At 43.7% G+C, this 16,316-nt stretch overlaps 1 protein-coding gene across 2 annotated transcripts; it reads left to right on the top strand.

The window, feature by feature from the left end:
* Nucleotides 1–7,192: 7,192 nt before the first annotated feature.
* LOC124461692 lies at nucleotides 7,193–15,166 on the top strand. Of its 2 annotated transcripts, XM_047013194.1 has the most exons (3): nucleotides 7,193–7,237; nucleotides 14,023–14,538; nucleotides 14,599–15,166. In XM_047013194.1, the coding sequence occupies exons 2-3, from the start codon at nucleotides 14,058–14,060 to the stop codon at nucleotides 14,928–14,930; spliced, it is 813 nt and encodes a 270-aa protein (XP_046869150.1). In that variant the 5' UTR covers nucleotides 7,193–7,237; nucleotides 14,023–14,057; the 3' UTR covers nucleotides 14,931–15,166. The 2 variants fall into 2 exon arrangements, with proteins under 2 accessions (XP_046869150.1, XP_046869149.1); XM_047013193.1 differs by lacking the exon at nucleotides 7,193–7,237 and having other exon boundaries at nucleotides 13,809–14,538.
* Nucleotides 15,167–16,316: the final 1,150 nt, after the last annotated feature.

The raw sequence follows: 16,316 nt of genomic DNA on the forward strand, positions 1-16,316 counted from the left end.
ATGCTCTCCAATATCCACTCATTTTTTGGAAGGGACAAGACGGATATTGCATAAACCTTAAGCAACGAGATCCGGTAACAGGTAATTCATTCATTAAGAATATGAAAACTCTTCAATTAATACATGGATATCTATATATATAAAATTCTCGAGTGTGTTTGTGTTTGTTACAAACTACTCCGAAACGGCTCGACCGATTCTCACGAAATTTTTTCTTCCAATCGAAACAGACCGTGAAAAACCATATACAACGTTGAGACTTTCTAGATTTCAGTAAGGTGATGTACACTGTTGAGTTCACACGGCTTCGCTTGGGGATTTCCGTATACAAAAATTTAATTTTCCACTTTTTTTTCGGAACAAACAGTTGAAATTTTCTTTTAATTTCAGGACAAGCGTTCTGTCGCTGTCGCCGAGTGTGGTTCGGTGGAAGGCGCGCACAAGAATTGTGCGTCTCGAGTTCAGTCGTTGTTACAACTCGAGTGCGACCGAACTCGCTGCGCTAATTATTGATCAAGAAAATAATACACGTTATACACCAATCAGTTTTCCAACTTGATTTATTACAACAATGCCACGAACACGCAGGGGGGCTAATTTGAGTCGTCAAACAAACAGATCTAGAGGCATGCAAGATAGAAGAGCAATAAGATCAGATGCAGAAAGGCAACAAAGTAATGCAGATGTCCGTGTAAGAATGGCGCAGTTACGAGATGAGCGAAACCAAGAAAGACAATTGGAACGAAGAGAAGCGCGCAGATTCGTAGCCAACAGACGTAGAGGGATTGACCAACATCAACAAGTACTTCGAGCATTTACATCACATTCATTTCTTCGACTAGCATTTCAGTATGAGCCTGATGTTGAATATTACGCTCATTCCAAAGTGGTAATTGGTACATTGGACAAGGAATGCCCGCACTGTCAAGCCCTTAAATTTAAAAATGAGCCAATTGGGATGTGTTGTTCATCAGGAAAATCGAAACTTCCAGAAATTGAAACACCGCCGGAACCATTGCACGGCCTCCTTATTGGTACTGATCCAAATTCTTCGCTGTTCTTGCGTTCAATTCGGCAATTCAATTCATGTTTTCTGTCGCAGAAAATACTACTTTATTTATATTTAAGCTATATTACCGAAAAATACCATTACCGTTCATGAATCTAGTATATAAGTCAATTATCATTTTTGTTGTAAAAAGAGATGGTCACTCTATATAAAAAACGATGCGAAGAAAAATGTGCCTAAAAGAATAAAACAATAAAAAGCTCTAAAAAAGAAAAATAAATAATAAAAAAAAACCACGGCCAATTCCACAACATAAAATTGGTCCTTCGAGCCGGATCATTAACGCGCATAATACAGTCCACAATAGTTAATAAAAATGTGGAGTTGGCCTAAAGTGGTAGAAAAGAAATTGGAGGCGTTGAAGTCGCAAGAATTGCGCGATGTTCATTTCGCCATATATACAAAATTTGTTAGAGATAATTTCGTAAAGCGCGAACTACGAAAATTCAAGGGTTTACCTTACGATTCCAAAAAGAGGCTGGAACACATCGACTGCATCTCGAAAGAGCTGGGCGCAAACGCTTTGCAACGAGTATGCCAATTCCTAGAAATTTCGCCGCGAGAAGGGATAGACTGTACCGAGATGGCTTCAAAAATTTATGACGCCATTTCGTACGAAACTTCTGGCAAATCAAGCGGGAACGTCATACAAGCATCAAACGCGAACCAGTCCGAGAACCAGTTTAAAAACATGAACCAGTTGGAAGTATTAAGGGGAATAGAAGCCATCGATGTAGAAAACGTGGAACTTCAAGACGAAATCTCAAAAAAGGAAATATTGATGCTTGGTGTAAAAAGACAGCTAAGCAAAGCCCAAACTGGGGGCGCTTCTGCTGACGTCATCGAAGAGCATGAATATGAAATACAACAGCTGTCATTAGAGGTGAAAGTTCTGAATGCACGCGCGGAAGCTTTGGTGAGCAAAAAACATACTTTGAACACTACTGTAGCACTGATTCGTTCGTCTACCTCCTCCCAAAAATCTGTCATGTCTGATGGAGACCACCCGACAAATGAATCGCTATCGATCTCCAACGGCGACAACAACATACAAAGCACTATGTAATCACCATGTTAGCCAGACAAAGCTTAGGCAATAAAAATCTCGAATTTGACGGTTCCTCTCATTTGGCTTGGCGACATTTTAAGACGCAGTTCATAAAATCGGGGAGCGAGTGTCAGTATTCTGGAGAAGAGGAGGTATATCGTCTCGATAAGTCACTGAAAGGGGCAGCGCGTAAGAAGGTTGACATTTTGTTAATGTCGGCCAAGGAGCCATCGAAAATTCTAGCCATTTTGGACAACATATACGGAGCTCCAGAAAATGTGGCGTTCGAACTGATGGCAAAAGCACAGGAAATAAAATATGTAAAGGAAATTGGAGATTTTCACGAGTTCAACTGCTCTGTTCAAAATATCAATTCAGCGCTGGAGTTTGTACAATGAGCGGCTAGATGAAAGTTTTCTTCGAGAATGGGGATCATTTTTAACCGCTCGAAAATTAAAAGCTGCAGAATGTAATTTTGAAATATTTGCTGAATGGACGCAGGAGCAGTCGAGATTGTATCATGATATATGTTTTTATAAGAAGATAATTACAATCAATAACGTAGATAATGAAGCACAAAAGAAGTTCGGATCACAAATTCAATCACAAAAGGTTACACAAACCAACCAGCAAGTGTTTTATTTGTGATGAGGACAAGCATTCCCTTGATAAATGTAGTAAATTCAGAAAAGCAGAAGTGAAGAAACGGTGGGCACAAGTAACGCCTGCTTCACATGTCTAAAATTTCATAAGGGTCAATGCAATAATCGTGAGCAATGCAAGATCGACAACTGTGAACGATATCATCATCGCTTACTACATAAGGCAAAACAGCCTCATCTACAATCCTTGCCGCAAGCTTTTAGCGGATGCATTCAAGAAGTCCAAGAAGCAGCAATTCTTAAAATGTTACCAGTTATATTACGTGGTCCAACTGGTGAAAAAGAAATTCTGGCTTTTCTCGACGATGGGAGCACAACAACAATGTTGGATATTAATGTAGCACGTGAGATCGGAATAATTGGGAAACCTGAACCGTATTGCTTTGGATGGACTGAAGGAATCTCTAGATATGATGAAACTTCAGAAATCGCAGATATTGCTATTACTGGCGATAGCAAAATTCAGAAGCTTCAAAATGTACGTCTTATCAAGGATTTGAATTTACCAACTCAACGAATCGATTACGAAGCTATACAGAAAGAATTTCCATATACAAAAATGGCAATTGAACTCGATTCGGAATGTTCAGCCTCATCTCCTCATTGGACAACGACATGCAACACTCCTTACAACTCAAACCATACTAAATGTAGATCCAAAGGGTCCGATTATGGCAAAAACCAAGCTCGAATGGGTCATACACGGTCCGATAAAAGCAAAAGTAAGAGAAGCAGACTTTGTATGCTGCCACATCGAGGATGAACATCTGGGCGATATGCTTAAAAACCAATTTAGTATAGAAGGATTTGGTGTCTGTAAACCAGCAACGGACAAAACTAAATCAACAGAAGAAAAATTGGCTATTAGCAAGATATCCTCATCTATAATAAGAGTAAATGGACAATATCAGGTAAACTTACCCTGGAAAAGCGACATGGTGGAACTCCCCGATAGTCGCCAAATGGCAGAACAAAGACTAAAATGTTTAGAAAGAAAGCTGAACAGAAACAGCGAACTAGCGCGAGCATACCAAAAGGAAGTGGAGAAGCTACTCAAGAATGGTTATGCAAAAATAGTCACTAATGTCAACTTGGTTAAGTCCCCAAAACTGTGGTTCCTGCCACATTTTGCAGTAATTAATCCCAAGAAACCGGGAAAAGTTCGAGTAGTGTTCGACGCAGTAGCTATTTGTAATGGCACTTCCTTAAACGAAAATCTACTAACTGGGCCGGATTGGCTTTCATCAATCGTAGGCGTGCTAATAAGATTTAGATTAAACACAATAGCCTTTGCTGCAGATATTAAAGAAATGTTCAACCAGGTAAAAATCGCCAAGGAAGATGCAGTCTCACAATGCTTTTTATGGAGAAATATGAATACCCAAATACGACCAACAGTCTACCAGATGACGTCAATGATATTCGGAGCAACCTCCTCACCATTTATAGCACAATTTGTAAAAAACCACAATGCAGCGATACATAAAAATGAGGCACCAGAAGCAGCTCAAGCCATCATTGAAAACCATTACGTCGACGACTATCTGGATTCAAAAGCAACAGTTCGCGAAGCTGTTGAGATAATTCAGGCAGTAATTAAAATACACGCAGCGGGACATTTTCAAATTCGAAATTTTATTTGTAACAATCATGATGTCTTACAGGGAATACCCGAAGATCTACGTGGTCGATTGGGCGAAAAAGGAGACATATCTCAAAAGGTTCTCGGCATGATTTGGGACGCACAAAAAGACATATTTATTTTCTCAACAACTACAATGCACAGCATAAGCGAGGATATACTGAATGGAACAAGGATGCCTACAAAAAGAAAGGTGCTTGCAGCAGTCAACGCAATATATGATCCCTTGGGAATGGTGACTCCAGTAACAATAAAAGGTCGGATCTTGATGCGTAGTATTTGGGAACTTGGCATTGGATGGGATGATGTGATTAAAGGCGACCCTGTCAAAAAGTGGCAAGAGTGGTTAAACGATCTGAAAAGACTACATGATGTTAGTATACCAAGATGTTACTCCCAATATTTATCTATTGCTACGAAAGTCGAACTACACGTTTTTGCGACGCTAGCAGTAAAGCATACGCTGCAGCAGCATATATTCGAGTAAGTTACAAGGATGCAGAAGCCGCAACAAAATATGACGTCATGCTTATAGCATCTCGGGCTCGAGTTTCACCTTTGAAACATGTTACCATTCCAAAACTTGAAACATTGGCAGCTGTGATGGGATGTAGACTGGCGGAAACTATTGAAAACGAAATGCATCTAAAATTTGATAAAAGGTTTTTCTGGACAGACTCCCTAACAGTGATTTCATGGATAAACAGTAACGAAAGGCTGCAAGTTTCGTAGCCAACAGAATAAGCGAAATATGCGAAAAGTCCAAGAGGGCAGAATGGAACTGGGTTCCAACCTTGGAAAACATTGCTGACATCATAACAAGAGATTCGCCAATAAAAGTTGCCACAGACAGATGGCAACAAGGTCCAGCCTTTCTTGGTCTGGATAAAAAGATGTGGCCACAGCCAAAATTAAAGGCACCAACCGAACCAGGGCTTATGATGCTGGTTCACCAAGATGACCACCCATTTAAAATACTGGAAAATAGAATTTCGAAGTTCACAAAACTGGTAAGAGCCACAGCATGGGTCAAAAGATTTATAGAAAATGTGAAAGCGAAACGTTGTAAGATGGAACTCCGTCGGGGCGATATCGTCGTGGAGGAGTACAATTGGTCTCTATCAAAATGGTATCTCCATGTCCAAGCGGAATGCTTTCACAATGACATAATCTATGCTAAGACTGGCAAGATCACAGGGGGTTTACGCCTCACTAAATATTGTCTTTCTATGAGTGAAGATGAAATTCTACGTATAAACAGCCGAATAATACGTGCAGAAGGCGTCGTCGCGACAAGTCCTATTGTGTTGGATGGAGATCAAGTATTCACAAAGTTGATGGTACAACATTTTCACAACGAAGTGCAGCATACCGGAATACAAGTCGTCGTACATAAATTCAAGTCGCAATATTGGATGCCGAAGATGAATACCAAGATCAAAAGAATTATCAACGAATGTATGTGGTGTAGACGACGCAAAGCCAAACCGGTTAAAGCGCAAATGGGTATATTACCCAAGGAGAGGTTCTCTACATTTCAAAAACCATTCACATCCGTTGGCATGGATTATTTCGGCCCGTTCTATACGAAAGATGGTCGGGGCTCCAGCGGCAGATACAATAAATGTCTGCGAAAACGATATGGCGTTCTCTTTACATGCTTAACATCTAGAGCAATAGATGCGGAAATCGCACACTCTTTGACTACAGACTCGTGCATTTTGGCAATCCGTCGAATGATGGCAAGGCGAGGCGAAATTATGGTCCGATAATGGTACTAATCTTAGAGGCGCTTCAAGAGAACTAACAGAAGCTCTAGAGGAAATAGATATACAAGCAGCGCGCGGAGAACTAACACAAAAGGGAATCGAATGGAAATTTATACCAGCAAACTCACCAAATTTTGGAGGTTGCTGGGAAAGGCTAATTGGATGCTTTAAAAGAACATTAGAGGCCGTACTATCCGTCGAAAGTAATCCCACTGACGAAGTGCTGCAAACTCTCTTTTGTGAAGCGGAACATTTGGTAAATAGTCGACCGTATATTCTCGAATCGGATGATCCAGATGACGGCTTAGGATTATGCCCAATGATATAATCATACAACAAAGTGGATCTATTGAAGCACCATGCAAAATTAACGGATCCAGTGAAAAGAAGACATGGAGGATGACGCAAATGTTAGTGGAAGCATTCTGGAGACGATTTATTAAGGAATATATCCCAAGTTTAGTTAACCGATCGAAATGGGAAAAGAATTGCGACAACCTGAAAGAGGGTGAACTCGTCGTAGTAAAATGCATGACACCAAGAGGTGAATGGCCAATTGGAATAGTACTCAAAACACACCCAGGAGAAGATGGAATTGTAAGAGTAGCAGACATAAAAACAACCAAAAACACTTATCGTCGGCCAGTAAGAAACCTATGCAGATTAGGACTGGAATCCCGCGACATAAAGGATCGTGCTGAAGACTTGGTTCAACACTAGGGGGCGGAAATATGTCGCAGAAAATACTACTTTATTTATATTTAAGCTATATTACCGAAAAATACCATTACCGTTCATGAATCTAGTATATAAGTCAATTATCATTTTTGTTGTAAAAAGAGATGGTCACTCTATATAAAAAACGATGCGAAGAAAAATGTGCCTAAAAGAATAAAACAATAAAAAGCTCTAAAAAACAAAAATAAATAATAAAAAAAACCACGGCCAATTCCACAACATTTTCAAATGACATCGTTCGGAGCAACGGAAATAGTTAAAATACTGCTGCAAATGGTCAACAATTTAATTCCACATTCAAAATCAAAGGCGAAAGTCGGCTCATTACTACCAATGCCAAACGAACCTTATAAATTTTTACAAATTTACTTTATGGGTGGCGAGGACTCCGAACGGGCACTCGCCAATTGCGTGAATACACGTTGCAACTATAATCACCTCAATTCACCATTTGCAACGCGCATTGTCAGCGAGCTGGACGCTCTGTTAATATCCACTCATTTTTTGGAAGGGACAAGACGGATATTGCATAAACCTTAAGCAACGAGATCCGGTAGCAGGTAATTCATTCATTAAGAATATGAACTCTTCAATTAATACATGGATATCTATATTGTAAACACCTAATTATTAAGTACAAATGATAAAGATTAGTTTGTATTAATCGGATTTAATCTTTGGGCTTTGCGCAGATGCAACTTGCTCGTTGCATCGCCGGAAGAGAAGAGAGACGCTGTCTCTCGACCTATCGAGGACTTATCGCTAACAATCGATACTTATTCCTAACAATCGATACTTATTACTAACAATCGATACTTATTACTACAATCGATACTTATTACTAACAATCGATATATATACATGAGCATTTAGCAGACTTTAAATAATTGGAATCTTACAACTCGGCCGTCCTGACGAGGAATCGACCTCGATTCCAATTGGTAACAACGGAGGGGGGGTAAATAAGAATCTTAAGTGGCTGGTGTCGCCTTTGTTTGGCTATCAGAAGTGCAATCTTGATCAGGGGCAACCCATAGCTTTAATTTGGAGGCTTCTAGGACACCATCATATGGTAGTTGGGTGATTTGGGAGCCCTCTACATCCCGGATAACATATCGGTCATTCGGAAGTTTTTTATGAACCATATACGGACCACGATACCGCCTGATAAGCTTTTTGTTCGTGCCTGCCGAAGTATCCACATTCTTAATAACTACGAAATCCCCCTCCTCAAAACTAACGGCAGGGAGGTGATGCTTCGAATAATATTCCGAATTATATTCTTGGGACTTAACAATGTTACGGAAGGCTAATCTCCGGACGTCTACCTCTGAGGCATCGACCTCCTCCGTTCTCTCACCCAACCGTTCGGTTAGTTCATCTACTACCACACCTCGTTGTTCAACACCGAATAGAAGTACGGAAGCGGCAAATTTGGTTGTGGAGTGGACGGAGTTATTCAATGCAAACTCTATGTTCGGCAGTTGTTGGACCCAATCTGCGTGGTCCACAGGTTCCGTCAGTTTACCCAACATGGGGCCCAACACACGGTTAACCCGCTCGACTTGGCCGTTGGCCCGGGGTGAGGCAGTGGCATTCAGCACATGAATTATATTATTGGCCTTCAGAAATTCTTCAAACTCGGAGGAAGTAAAGCAGGTACCTCGATCACTGATGATTCGGCGGGGTCTACTGTAATTTGCGAAATACTGAGATTCTAATGTCTGGCATACTTCACGTGAATTAGTCGTGGCGGCAGGGTACAGCTTCACAAATTTGGTGAAAGCGTCAATGACAACCAGAAGATACTTTTTCTTAGAACGTGTGGACGGAAGGGGGCCCAAATGGTCAATATGGACGGTATCAAACGGAAGGGGCACTTTCGGAATACTATGTAGCGTGACACGGTGGTCCGAAGCGGACGCGGAGTAGTAGATACACTTGAGGCAGTTTTTAATGTAATTGTTAACATAAGACTTCATACACGGGAACCAGTAATGCTTCTTGATCTGTGCACAACATTTCTCCGTGGCCATATGGCCAAGCTTCTCGTGCACTACTCGTATGACATGATTTATCATTTCGGAAGGGACATAAAGTTGGGGTACACTCGTCGAGGACAGGCGGTACACTACTCCATCTCGCAGTTCGAAATCCGCTATCTCATATTTCTCTAACTCATCTCGGAGTTTGACAATCTCAGGGTCCCGGTTCTGGGTTAACTGCAGTTGGAAGTCAAGGTTTATATCGTCAACGTATGCGGCAGTTTCTATTCTACTTAGAGCATCAGCATGGGGCATACCAACCCCGAGCGGTGTACAATCGTGTAGTTATAGTTTTCTAACAGCAGGGCCCAGCGAGCAATCTTGGCGGAATGTCCACCATTTCTCAGTGTCAGCGCAAGGGAATTACAATCGGTCACGATTTTGAACGGGATGAACTTAAGGTACGTCTCAAAACTTTTTAAGGAATACACTATAGCTAACGTCTCTAGCTCATAACTGTGTAGTTTCGATTCAGCGGCGGAGGCCATCTTAGAGAAGTTGGACACTGGGTGTAATTTACCGTCTGTTTGTTTCTGGAGGAGCACTGCTCCGAAACCAATTGAACTAGCATCGCAGTGTAACTCTGTTTCAGACTTCGGGTTGTAAATAGATAACACGGGTGATTCGATCAATTTCAACTTCAGTGTTCGGAAGGCTTCAAGGCATTCATCGGAGAAGACATAAGGGGTATCTTTTATTAACAATCGGGACAGCGGACACGCAATCTTAGCGAAACCTGATACAAATCGGCGGAAGTATGAGAATAGGCCTAGGCAACGCTCTAATTCCTTGCTATCCCTTGGAATGGGCAAATCCCGTATCGCCTGAATATGAGCTGGTTTAGGCGTGATACCGGCGGAATTGGCTAAGTAGCCCAAGTACTCTAGTTCCCTATACGCAAAACGGCATTTCGTCAGCTTCAGGCATAGCCCGTTCACTCTTAACACATACAATATTTCCTTCAGAATCTCAAGGTGGGTTTCAAAGTCATGCGACGCGACTAGAATGTCGTCCATATATATCACCAGTTGACCTCGGTTTATAAATTCCTTAAGGACAAAATAAACGAATCTAGCGAACACGGAAGGGCCATTACAAAGTCCGAAGGGCATGCGTACATATTCAAACTGGCCATCAGGGGTTACAAAGGCAGTATATTTGATTGAGTCTGGGTGCATTTTCACATGGTGGAAACCGTTCTTCAAGTCCAAGATAGTGAAGAATGATTTGCCACCCAGATGTTCAATGCAATCATCTAACAGAGGAATCGGAAAATGATCTCGAACTGTAATTTTGTTCAACGGGCGGTAATCTACACACTTTCTTAGGGTGTTGTCCTTTTTGCGTACAGGGACAATCGCGGCAGCGTAAGGGGAACTACTGTGGCGAATAATGCCAGCTTTCAAGAGATCGTCACAAATCTCACGCACCTCGATGCGTTCGTGGTGCGACAGACGGCGGGGGCGGCAGAAAATCGGAGTTTGGCTAGTCAATTCTATTTTCATCTCATAGTTCATGGGCTTGATTAAATCTGGATCAACTTGTACATACGAAGTGGAAATAATAGACTTAAGGGCTGCGGTTTGCTCTTCCCGTAACGCGGGCTCTATATCAAAGTCTAATTCACTGACAGCAGGGAGCTCAATGGAATTTATCGCCATAAGTGCATCGTTCAATGTTTCCGAAGGTACAGCAGAAGTTTTCGGAAGGGGAGAATCAGACAACAGCGAGCGAGGCCACAGCCCGCATGGCAGACATATAGTCGGCGGGTACAGCAGTGGCAGCGGGTGCAACGGCGGCAGCGGTGGTGGCAGCGGGTACAGCAGTGGCAGCGGGTACAGCAGTGGCAGCGACGGTGGGTACCATAATGGATGCGACGGCAGCGGCGGCGGGTACAGCAGTGGCAGCGGCGGCGGGTACAGCAGTGGCGGCGGGTGCAGCAGTGGCAGCGGCGGCGGGTACAGCAGTGGCATCGGCGGCGGGTACAGCAGTGGCAGCGGCGGCGGGTACCGTAATGGATGCGACAGCAGCGGCGGCGGGTATAGCAGTGGCAGCGGCGGCGGGTACAGCAGTGGCCGCGGGTGCAGCAGTGGCAGCGGCGGCAGGTACCGTAATGGATGCGACAGCAGCGGCGGCGGGTACAGCAGTGGCAGCGGTGGTCGGTACAGCAGTGGCAGCGGGTACAGCAGTGGCAGCGGCGGCAGGTACCATAATGGATGCGACGGCAGCGGCGGCGGGTACAGCAGTGGCAGCGGCGGCGGGTACCGTAATGGATGCGACAGCAGCGGCGGCGGGTACAGCAGTGGCAGCGGTGGTGGGTACAGCAGTGGCAGCGGGCACAGCAGTGGTAGCGGGTACAGCAGTGGCAGCGGTGGTGGGTACAGCAGTGGCGAGTATGACGGCAGTTGGCCCAGCAGGGGCGAGTGTGACAGCGGTTAGCCCAGCAGGGGCGGATGCAGCAGCGGCGGGCCCGGCAGGGGCGGATGCAGCAGCGGTTGGCCCAGGAGGGGCGGATGCAGCAGCGGAGGGCCCAGCAGGGGCGAACGTAGCAGCAATTGGCCCGGCAGGGGCGGATGCAGCAGTTCGCACAGCAGGAGCGAGTATGGCAGCAGTTGGCCCAGCGGGGGCGAGCATGTCAGCGGTTGGCCCGGCAGGGGCGAATATGTCACCAGTTGGCACAGCAGGAGCGAGTATGGCAGCAGTTGGCCCAGCAGGGGCGAGTATGGCGGCAGTTGGCCCAGCAGGGGCAAGCATGTCAGCAGTTGGCCCAACATGGGCGAGTATGGCAGCAGTTGGCCCAGCGGCGGCGGGCCCGGCAGGGGCGAATGTGGCGGCAGTTGGCCCAGCGTCGGCGGGCCCGGCAGGGGCGAGTATGTCAGCGGTTGGCCCAGCAGGGGCAAGCATGTCAGCAGTTGGCCCAGCATTGGCGAGTATGGCAGCAGTTGGCCCAGCAGGGGCAAGCATGTCAGCAGTTGGCCCAGCGGCGGCGGGCCCGGCAGGGGCGAATGTGGCATCAGTTAGCCCAGTAGGGGCTCGTATGGCGGCAGTTGGCCCAGCGTCGGCGGGCCCGGCAGGGGCGAGTATGTCAGCGGTTGGCCCACCAGCGGCGGGCCCGGCAGGGGCGAATGTGGCATCAGTTAGCCCGGCAGGGGCTCGTATGGCGGCAGTTGGCCCAGCAGCGGCGGGGCCGGCAGAGGCGAGTATATCAGCAGTTGGCCCAGCAGCGGCGGGCCCGGCAGGGGCGAGTATATCAGCAGTTGGCCCAGCAGCGGCGGGCCCGGCAGGGGCGAGTATATCAGCAGTTGGCCCAGCAGCGGCGGGCCCGGCAGGGGCGAGTATATCAGCAGTTGGCCTAGCAGCGGCGGGCCCGGCAGGGGCGCGTGTGTCAGCAGTCGGCACAGCGGTTCTCGGTACTGCAGCGGTAGTCACCGCAGTGGGTGCACTAACAGCGGTGGGCGTGGAGGCGGCCGTCCTAGATTTGGAACGTGTGGCGTGCCGTGTCCCGAAATATGTATCCTTTCGGGTGGTCATCCCACTTCTGAGTTGTAAACACCTAATTATTAAGTACAAATGATAAAGATTAGTTTGTATTAATCGGATTTAATCTTTGGGCTTTGCGCAGATGCAACTTGCTCGTTGCATCGCCGGAAGAGAAGAGAGACGCTGTCTCTCGACCTATCGAGGACTTATCGCTAACAATCGATACTTATTCCTAACAATCGATACTTATTACTAACAATCGATACTTATTACTACAATCGATACTTATTACTAACAATCGATATATATACATGAGCATTTAACAGACTTTAAATAATTGGAATCTTACAATATATATAAAATTCTCGAGTGTGTTTGTGTTTGTTACAAAACTACTCCGAAACGGCTCGACCGATTCTCACGAAATTTTTTATGCAGATCGTGTAGGACTGAGAATAGGCTAACATCTACTTTTTATACCCAAATAATAACGAGCTCACGATTAAAACTGACTAACTGTGCTGGATATCTGAACTACCCTGTGTTTTATACGAGTGAAATTAGACACACGGCCTACTTGATAAGAGATGAAATTCAACAAAAATAATTTAAATCTTCCAATCGAAACAGGCCGTGAAAAACCATATACAACGTTGAGACTTTCTAGATTTCAGTAAGGTGATGTACACTGTTGAGTTCACACGGCTTCGCTTGGGGATTTCCGTATACAAAAATTTAATTTTCCACTTTTTTTTTCGGAACAAACAGTTGAAATTTTCTTTTAATTTCAGGACAAGCGTTCTGTCGCTGTCGCCGAGTGTGGTTCGGTGGAAGGCGTGCACAAAAATTGTGCGTCTCGAGTTCAGTCGTTGTTACAACTCGAGTGCGACCGAACTCGCTGCGCTAATTATTGATCAAGAAAATAATACACGTTATACACCAATCAGTTTTCCAACTTGATTTATTACAACAATGCCACGAACACGCAGGGGGGCTAATTTGAGTCGTCAAACAAACAGATCTAGAGGCATGCAAGATAGAAGAGCAATAAGATCAGATGCAGAAAGGCAACAAAGTAATGCAGATGTCCGTGTAAGAATGGCGCAGTTACGAGATGAGCGAAACCAACAAAGACAATTGGAACGAAGAGAAGCGCGCAGATTCGTAGCCAACAGACGTAGAGGGATTGACCAACATCAACAAGTACTTCGAGCATTTACATCACATTCATTTCATCGACTCGCATTTCAGTATGAGCCTGATGTTGAATATTACGCTCATTCCAAAGTGGTAATTGGTACATTGGACAAGGAATGCCCGCACTGTCAAGCCCTTAAATTCAAAAATGAGCCAATTGGGATGTGTTGCTCATCAGGAAAAGTGAAACTTCCAGAAATTGAAACACCGCCGGAACCATTGCACGGCCTCCTTATTGGTACTGATCCAAATTCTTCGCTGTTCTTGCGTTCAATTCGGCAATTCAATTCATGTTTTCAAATGACATCGTTCGGAGCAACGGAAATAGTTAAAAATACTGCTGCAAATTTAATTCCACATTCAAAATCAAAGGCCAAATTTACCACAAAGTCGGCTCATTACTACCAATGCCAAGCGAACCTTATAAATTTTTACAAATTTACTTTATGGGTGGCGAGGACTCCGAACGGGCACTCGCCAATCGCGTGAATACACGTTGCAACTATAATCACCTCAATTCACCATTTGCAACGCGCATTGTCAGCGAGCTGGACGCTCTGTTAAATGAGCACAACGAATTGTTGAAATTATTCAAATCACATATGCATAAGCTACAAAGTGACAATCACGCTATTTTCATCAATCCTGATAGAACACCAGCTGGAGGGCATATACGTCGATTCAACGCACCTGTTGTTGACGACGTGGCTGGAATCATGGTTGGCGACCATACAGCTACGCGACAAATCGTGATTCGAAGAAGAAATAATTCTCTTCAGTCCATTCCTGATACCCATCGTTTATATGATGCTCTCCAATATCCACTCATTTTTTGGAAGGGACAAGACGGATATTGCATAAACCTTAAGCAACGAGATCCGGTAACAGGTAATTCATTCATTAAGAATATGAAAACTCTTCAATTAATACATGGATATACTATTATAGGAACCGAAACAAACAAGAATATTAGCTTAAAGGATTTCTATTCGTTTCGGTTGATGATTAGACGTGGTCAGGATAATATCATTCTACGATGTCGTGAGCTTTGCCAACAATTTATGGTCGATATGTACGTCAAGATAGAGAGTGAACGACTACGATACTTGCGATTTAACCAACAGAAGCTGCGTGCGGAAGAATACATTCACTTGCGAGATGCTATCCTACCATCATCGTACATAGGTAGTCCACGTCACATGCAAGAATACATACAGGATGCTATGGATATAATATGGATAATATGGACGACCTTGCTTTTTTATTACTTTTACATGTAATCCAAAATGGCAGGAAATTACATCGTTATTACCTGGACAAAGTGCAATACATCGTCATGACAGGGCATGTGAACATGCGCCTTCAAACGCTTCAGGATCCATCCGCCGAAACTTTTTCGAAACAGCTATTAGATATTGGCAATGGGAAAGTTGCCGTACATGAAAATACTGGATCAATAAAATTACCAACCGGTTTTTGCACGATCGTCCACTCGCAAGATGTTCTCATCGACTGTATATTAGCTATCTCTGAAACTTGGCTTAACTCCTCTGTTCTAGATAATGAAATTCTTTCTAATAATTTTATTTCTTATAGGCTTGATCGTGTTGGTCGTCGTAGCGGTGGAGTACTCATTGCTGTAAACTCGAATCTGTCTTCAAGTGTGGTGCCGATTGATCTCCCCTTAGGTGTTGAGTTTATTTGCGTCGAAGTTACATGTTCTAACTTTAGCCTATATATCTCTTGTTCTTATATTCCTCCAGCTTCTGATATCATGATCTACGTGCACCATGCTGATGCTTTACGAACTATTTTTGGTCGTCTTAAAGATCGGGATATTTTTATAGTTTTAGGTGATTTTAACTTGCCTAATATTTCTTGGCTTGTTGATGATAATCTATCTTTCTTAATTCCTTCATCTCAACATGTTTTTCTTGATAGCCTACTTGAATGTCCACTATATCAGTTGAATTCTTTCCTTAACTGTTCTAAAAGAATCCTTGATCTTGTTTTTGTCTCTGATCCCACTGTTAGTGCTGTATCGCAAACACAGCCACTAGTGAAACCTGAAGATCCTTATCATCCTACCATTGAAGTTACTATTTCTTACAATTCCGTTACTAATTTATTTAAAAACATCTCAAATTCTCGTCGTAGATGTTTTCGTAAAACAAATTTCAATCTTCTTAACAGCCTTATTTTCTCTTTTGATTGGTCGTTTTTATTTGAGTGCTGCGATATAGATTGTGCAGTGAAGTTTTTCTATTCTGCTCTTAATTCTCTAATTGATAAATGCGTTCCTTATGTGAATGTCTCTACCGTCTCCAGCTCGCCAGTCTGGTTCACACGTAGGCTCTCTAATCTTCGTAACATTAAATCGAGATATTTTAAAAGATTTAAAAAAACTGGTTCGCGACTTGACTATGCAAATTATTGTATAGCCAAATCTCAATTTTGTCTCTTAAATACTCAATGCTACAACAATTATCTCGTTCGCTGTAAGGCTGAATTTTATAATAACCCTAAAAGATTTTACAACTTTGTCAATTCCAAAAGACGCTCTAATGTCCTACCTTCCACCTTCAGACTTAACGACCAGTCTGCTAATAATGATTTAGATATTGCAGATCTGTTTGCTAAATTTTTTCAGTCGACATATTCTACTA

This window comes from Drosophila willistoni, unplaced genomic scaffold, assembly GCF_018902025.1.
Source record: "Drosophila willistoni isolate 14030-0811.24 unplaced genomic scaffold, UCI_dwil_1.1 Seg597, whole genome shotgun sequence".
Lineage (NCBI taxonomy): Eukaryota > Metazoa > Arthropoda > Insecta > Diptera > Drosophilidae > Drosophila > Drosophila willistoni.

Bases quoted from the DNA above. Each gene is read 5' to 3' on its own strand.
- LOC124461692 (XM_047013194.1), top strand. From the start codon at position 14,058: ATGCCAAGCGAACCTTATAAATTTTTACAAATTTACTTTATGGGTGGC. The intron at 14,539-14,598 runs GTAATTCATTCA...ATACTATTATAG, and splicing joins GCAACGAGATCCGGTAACAG to GAACCGAAACAAACAAGAAT.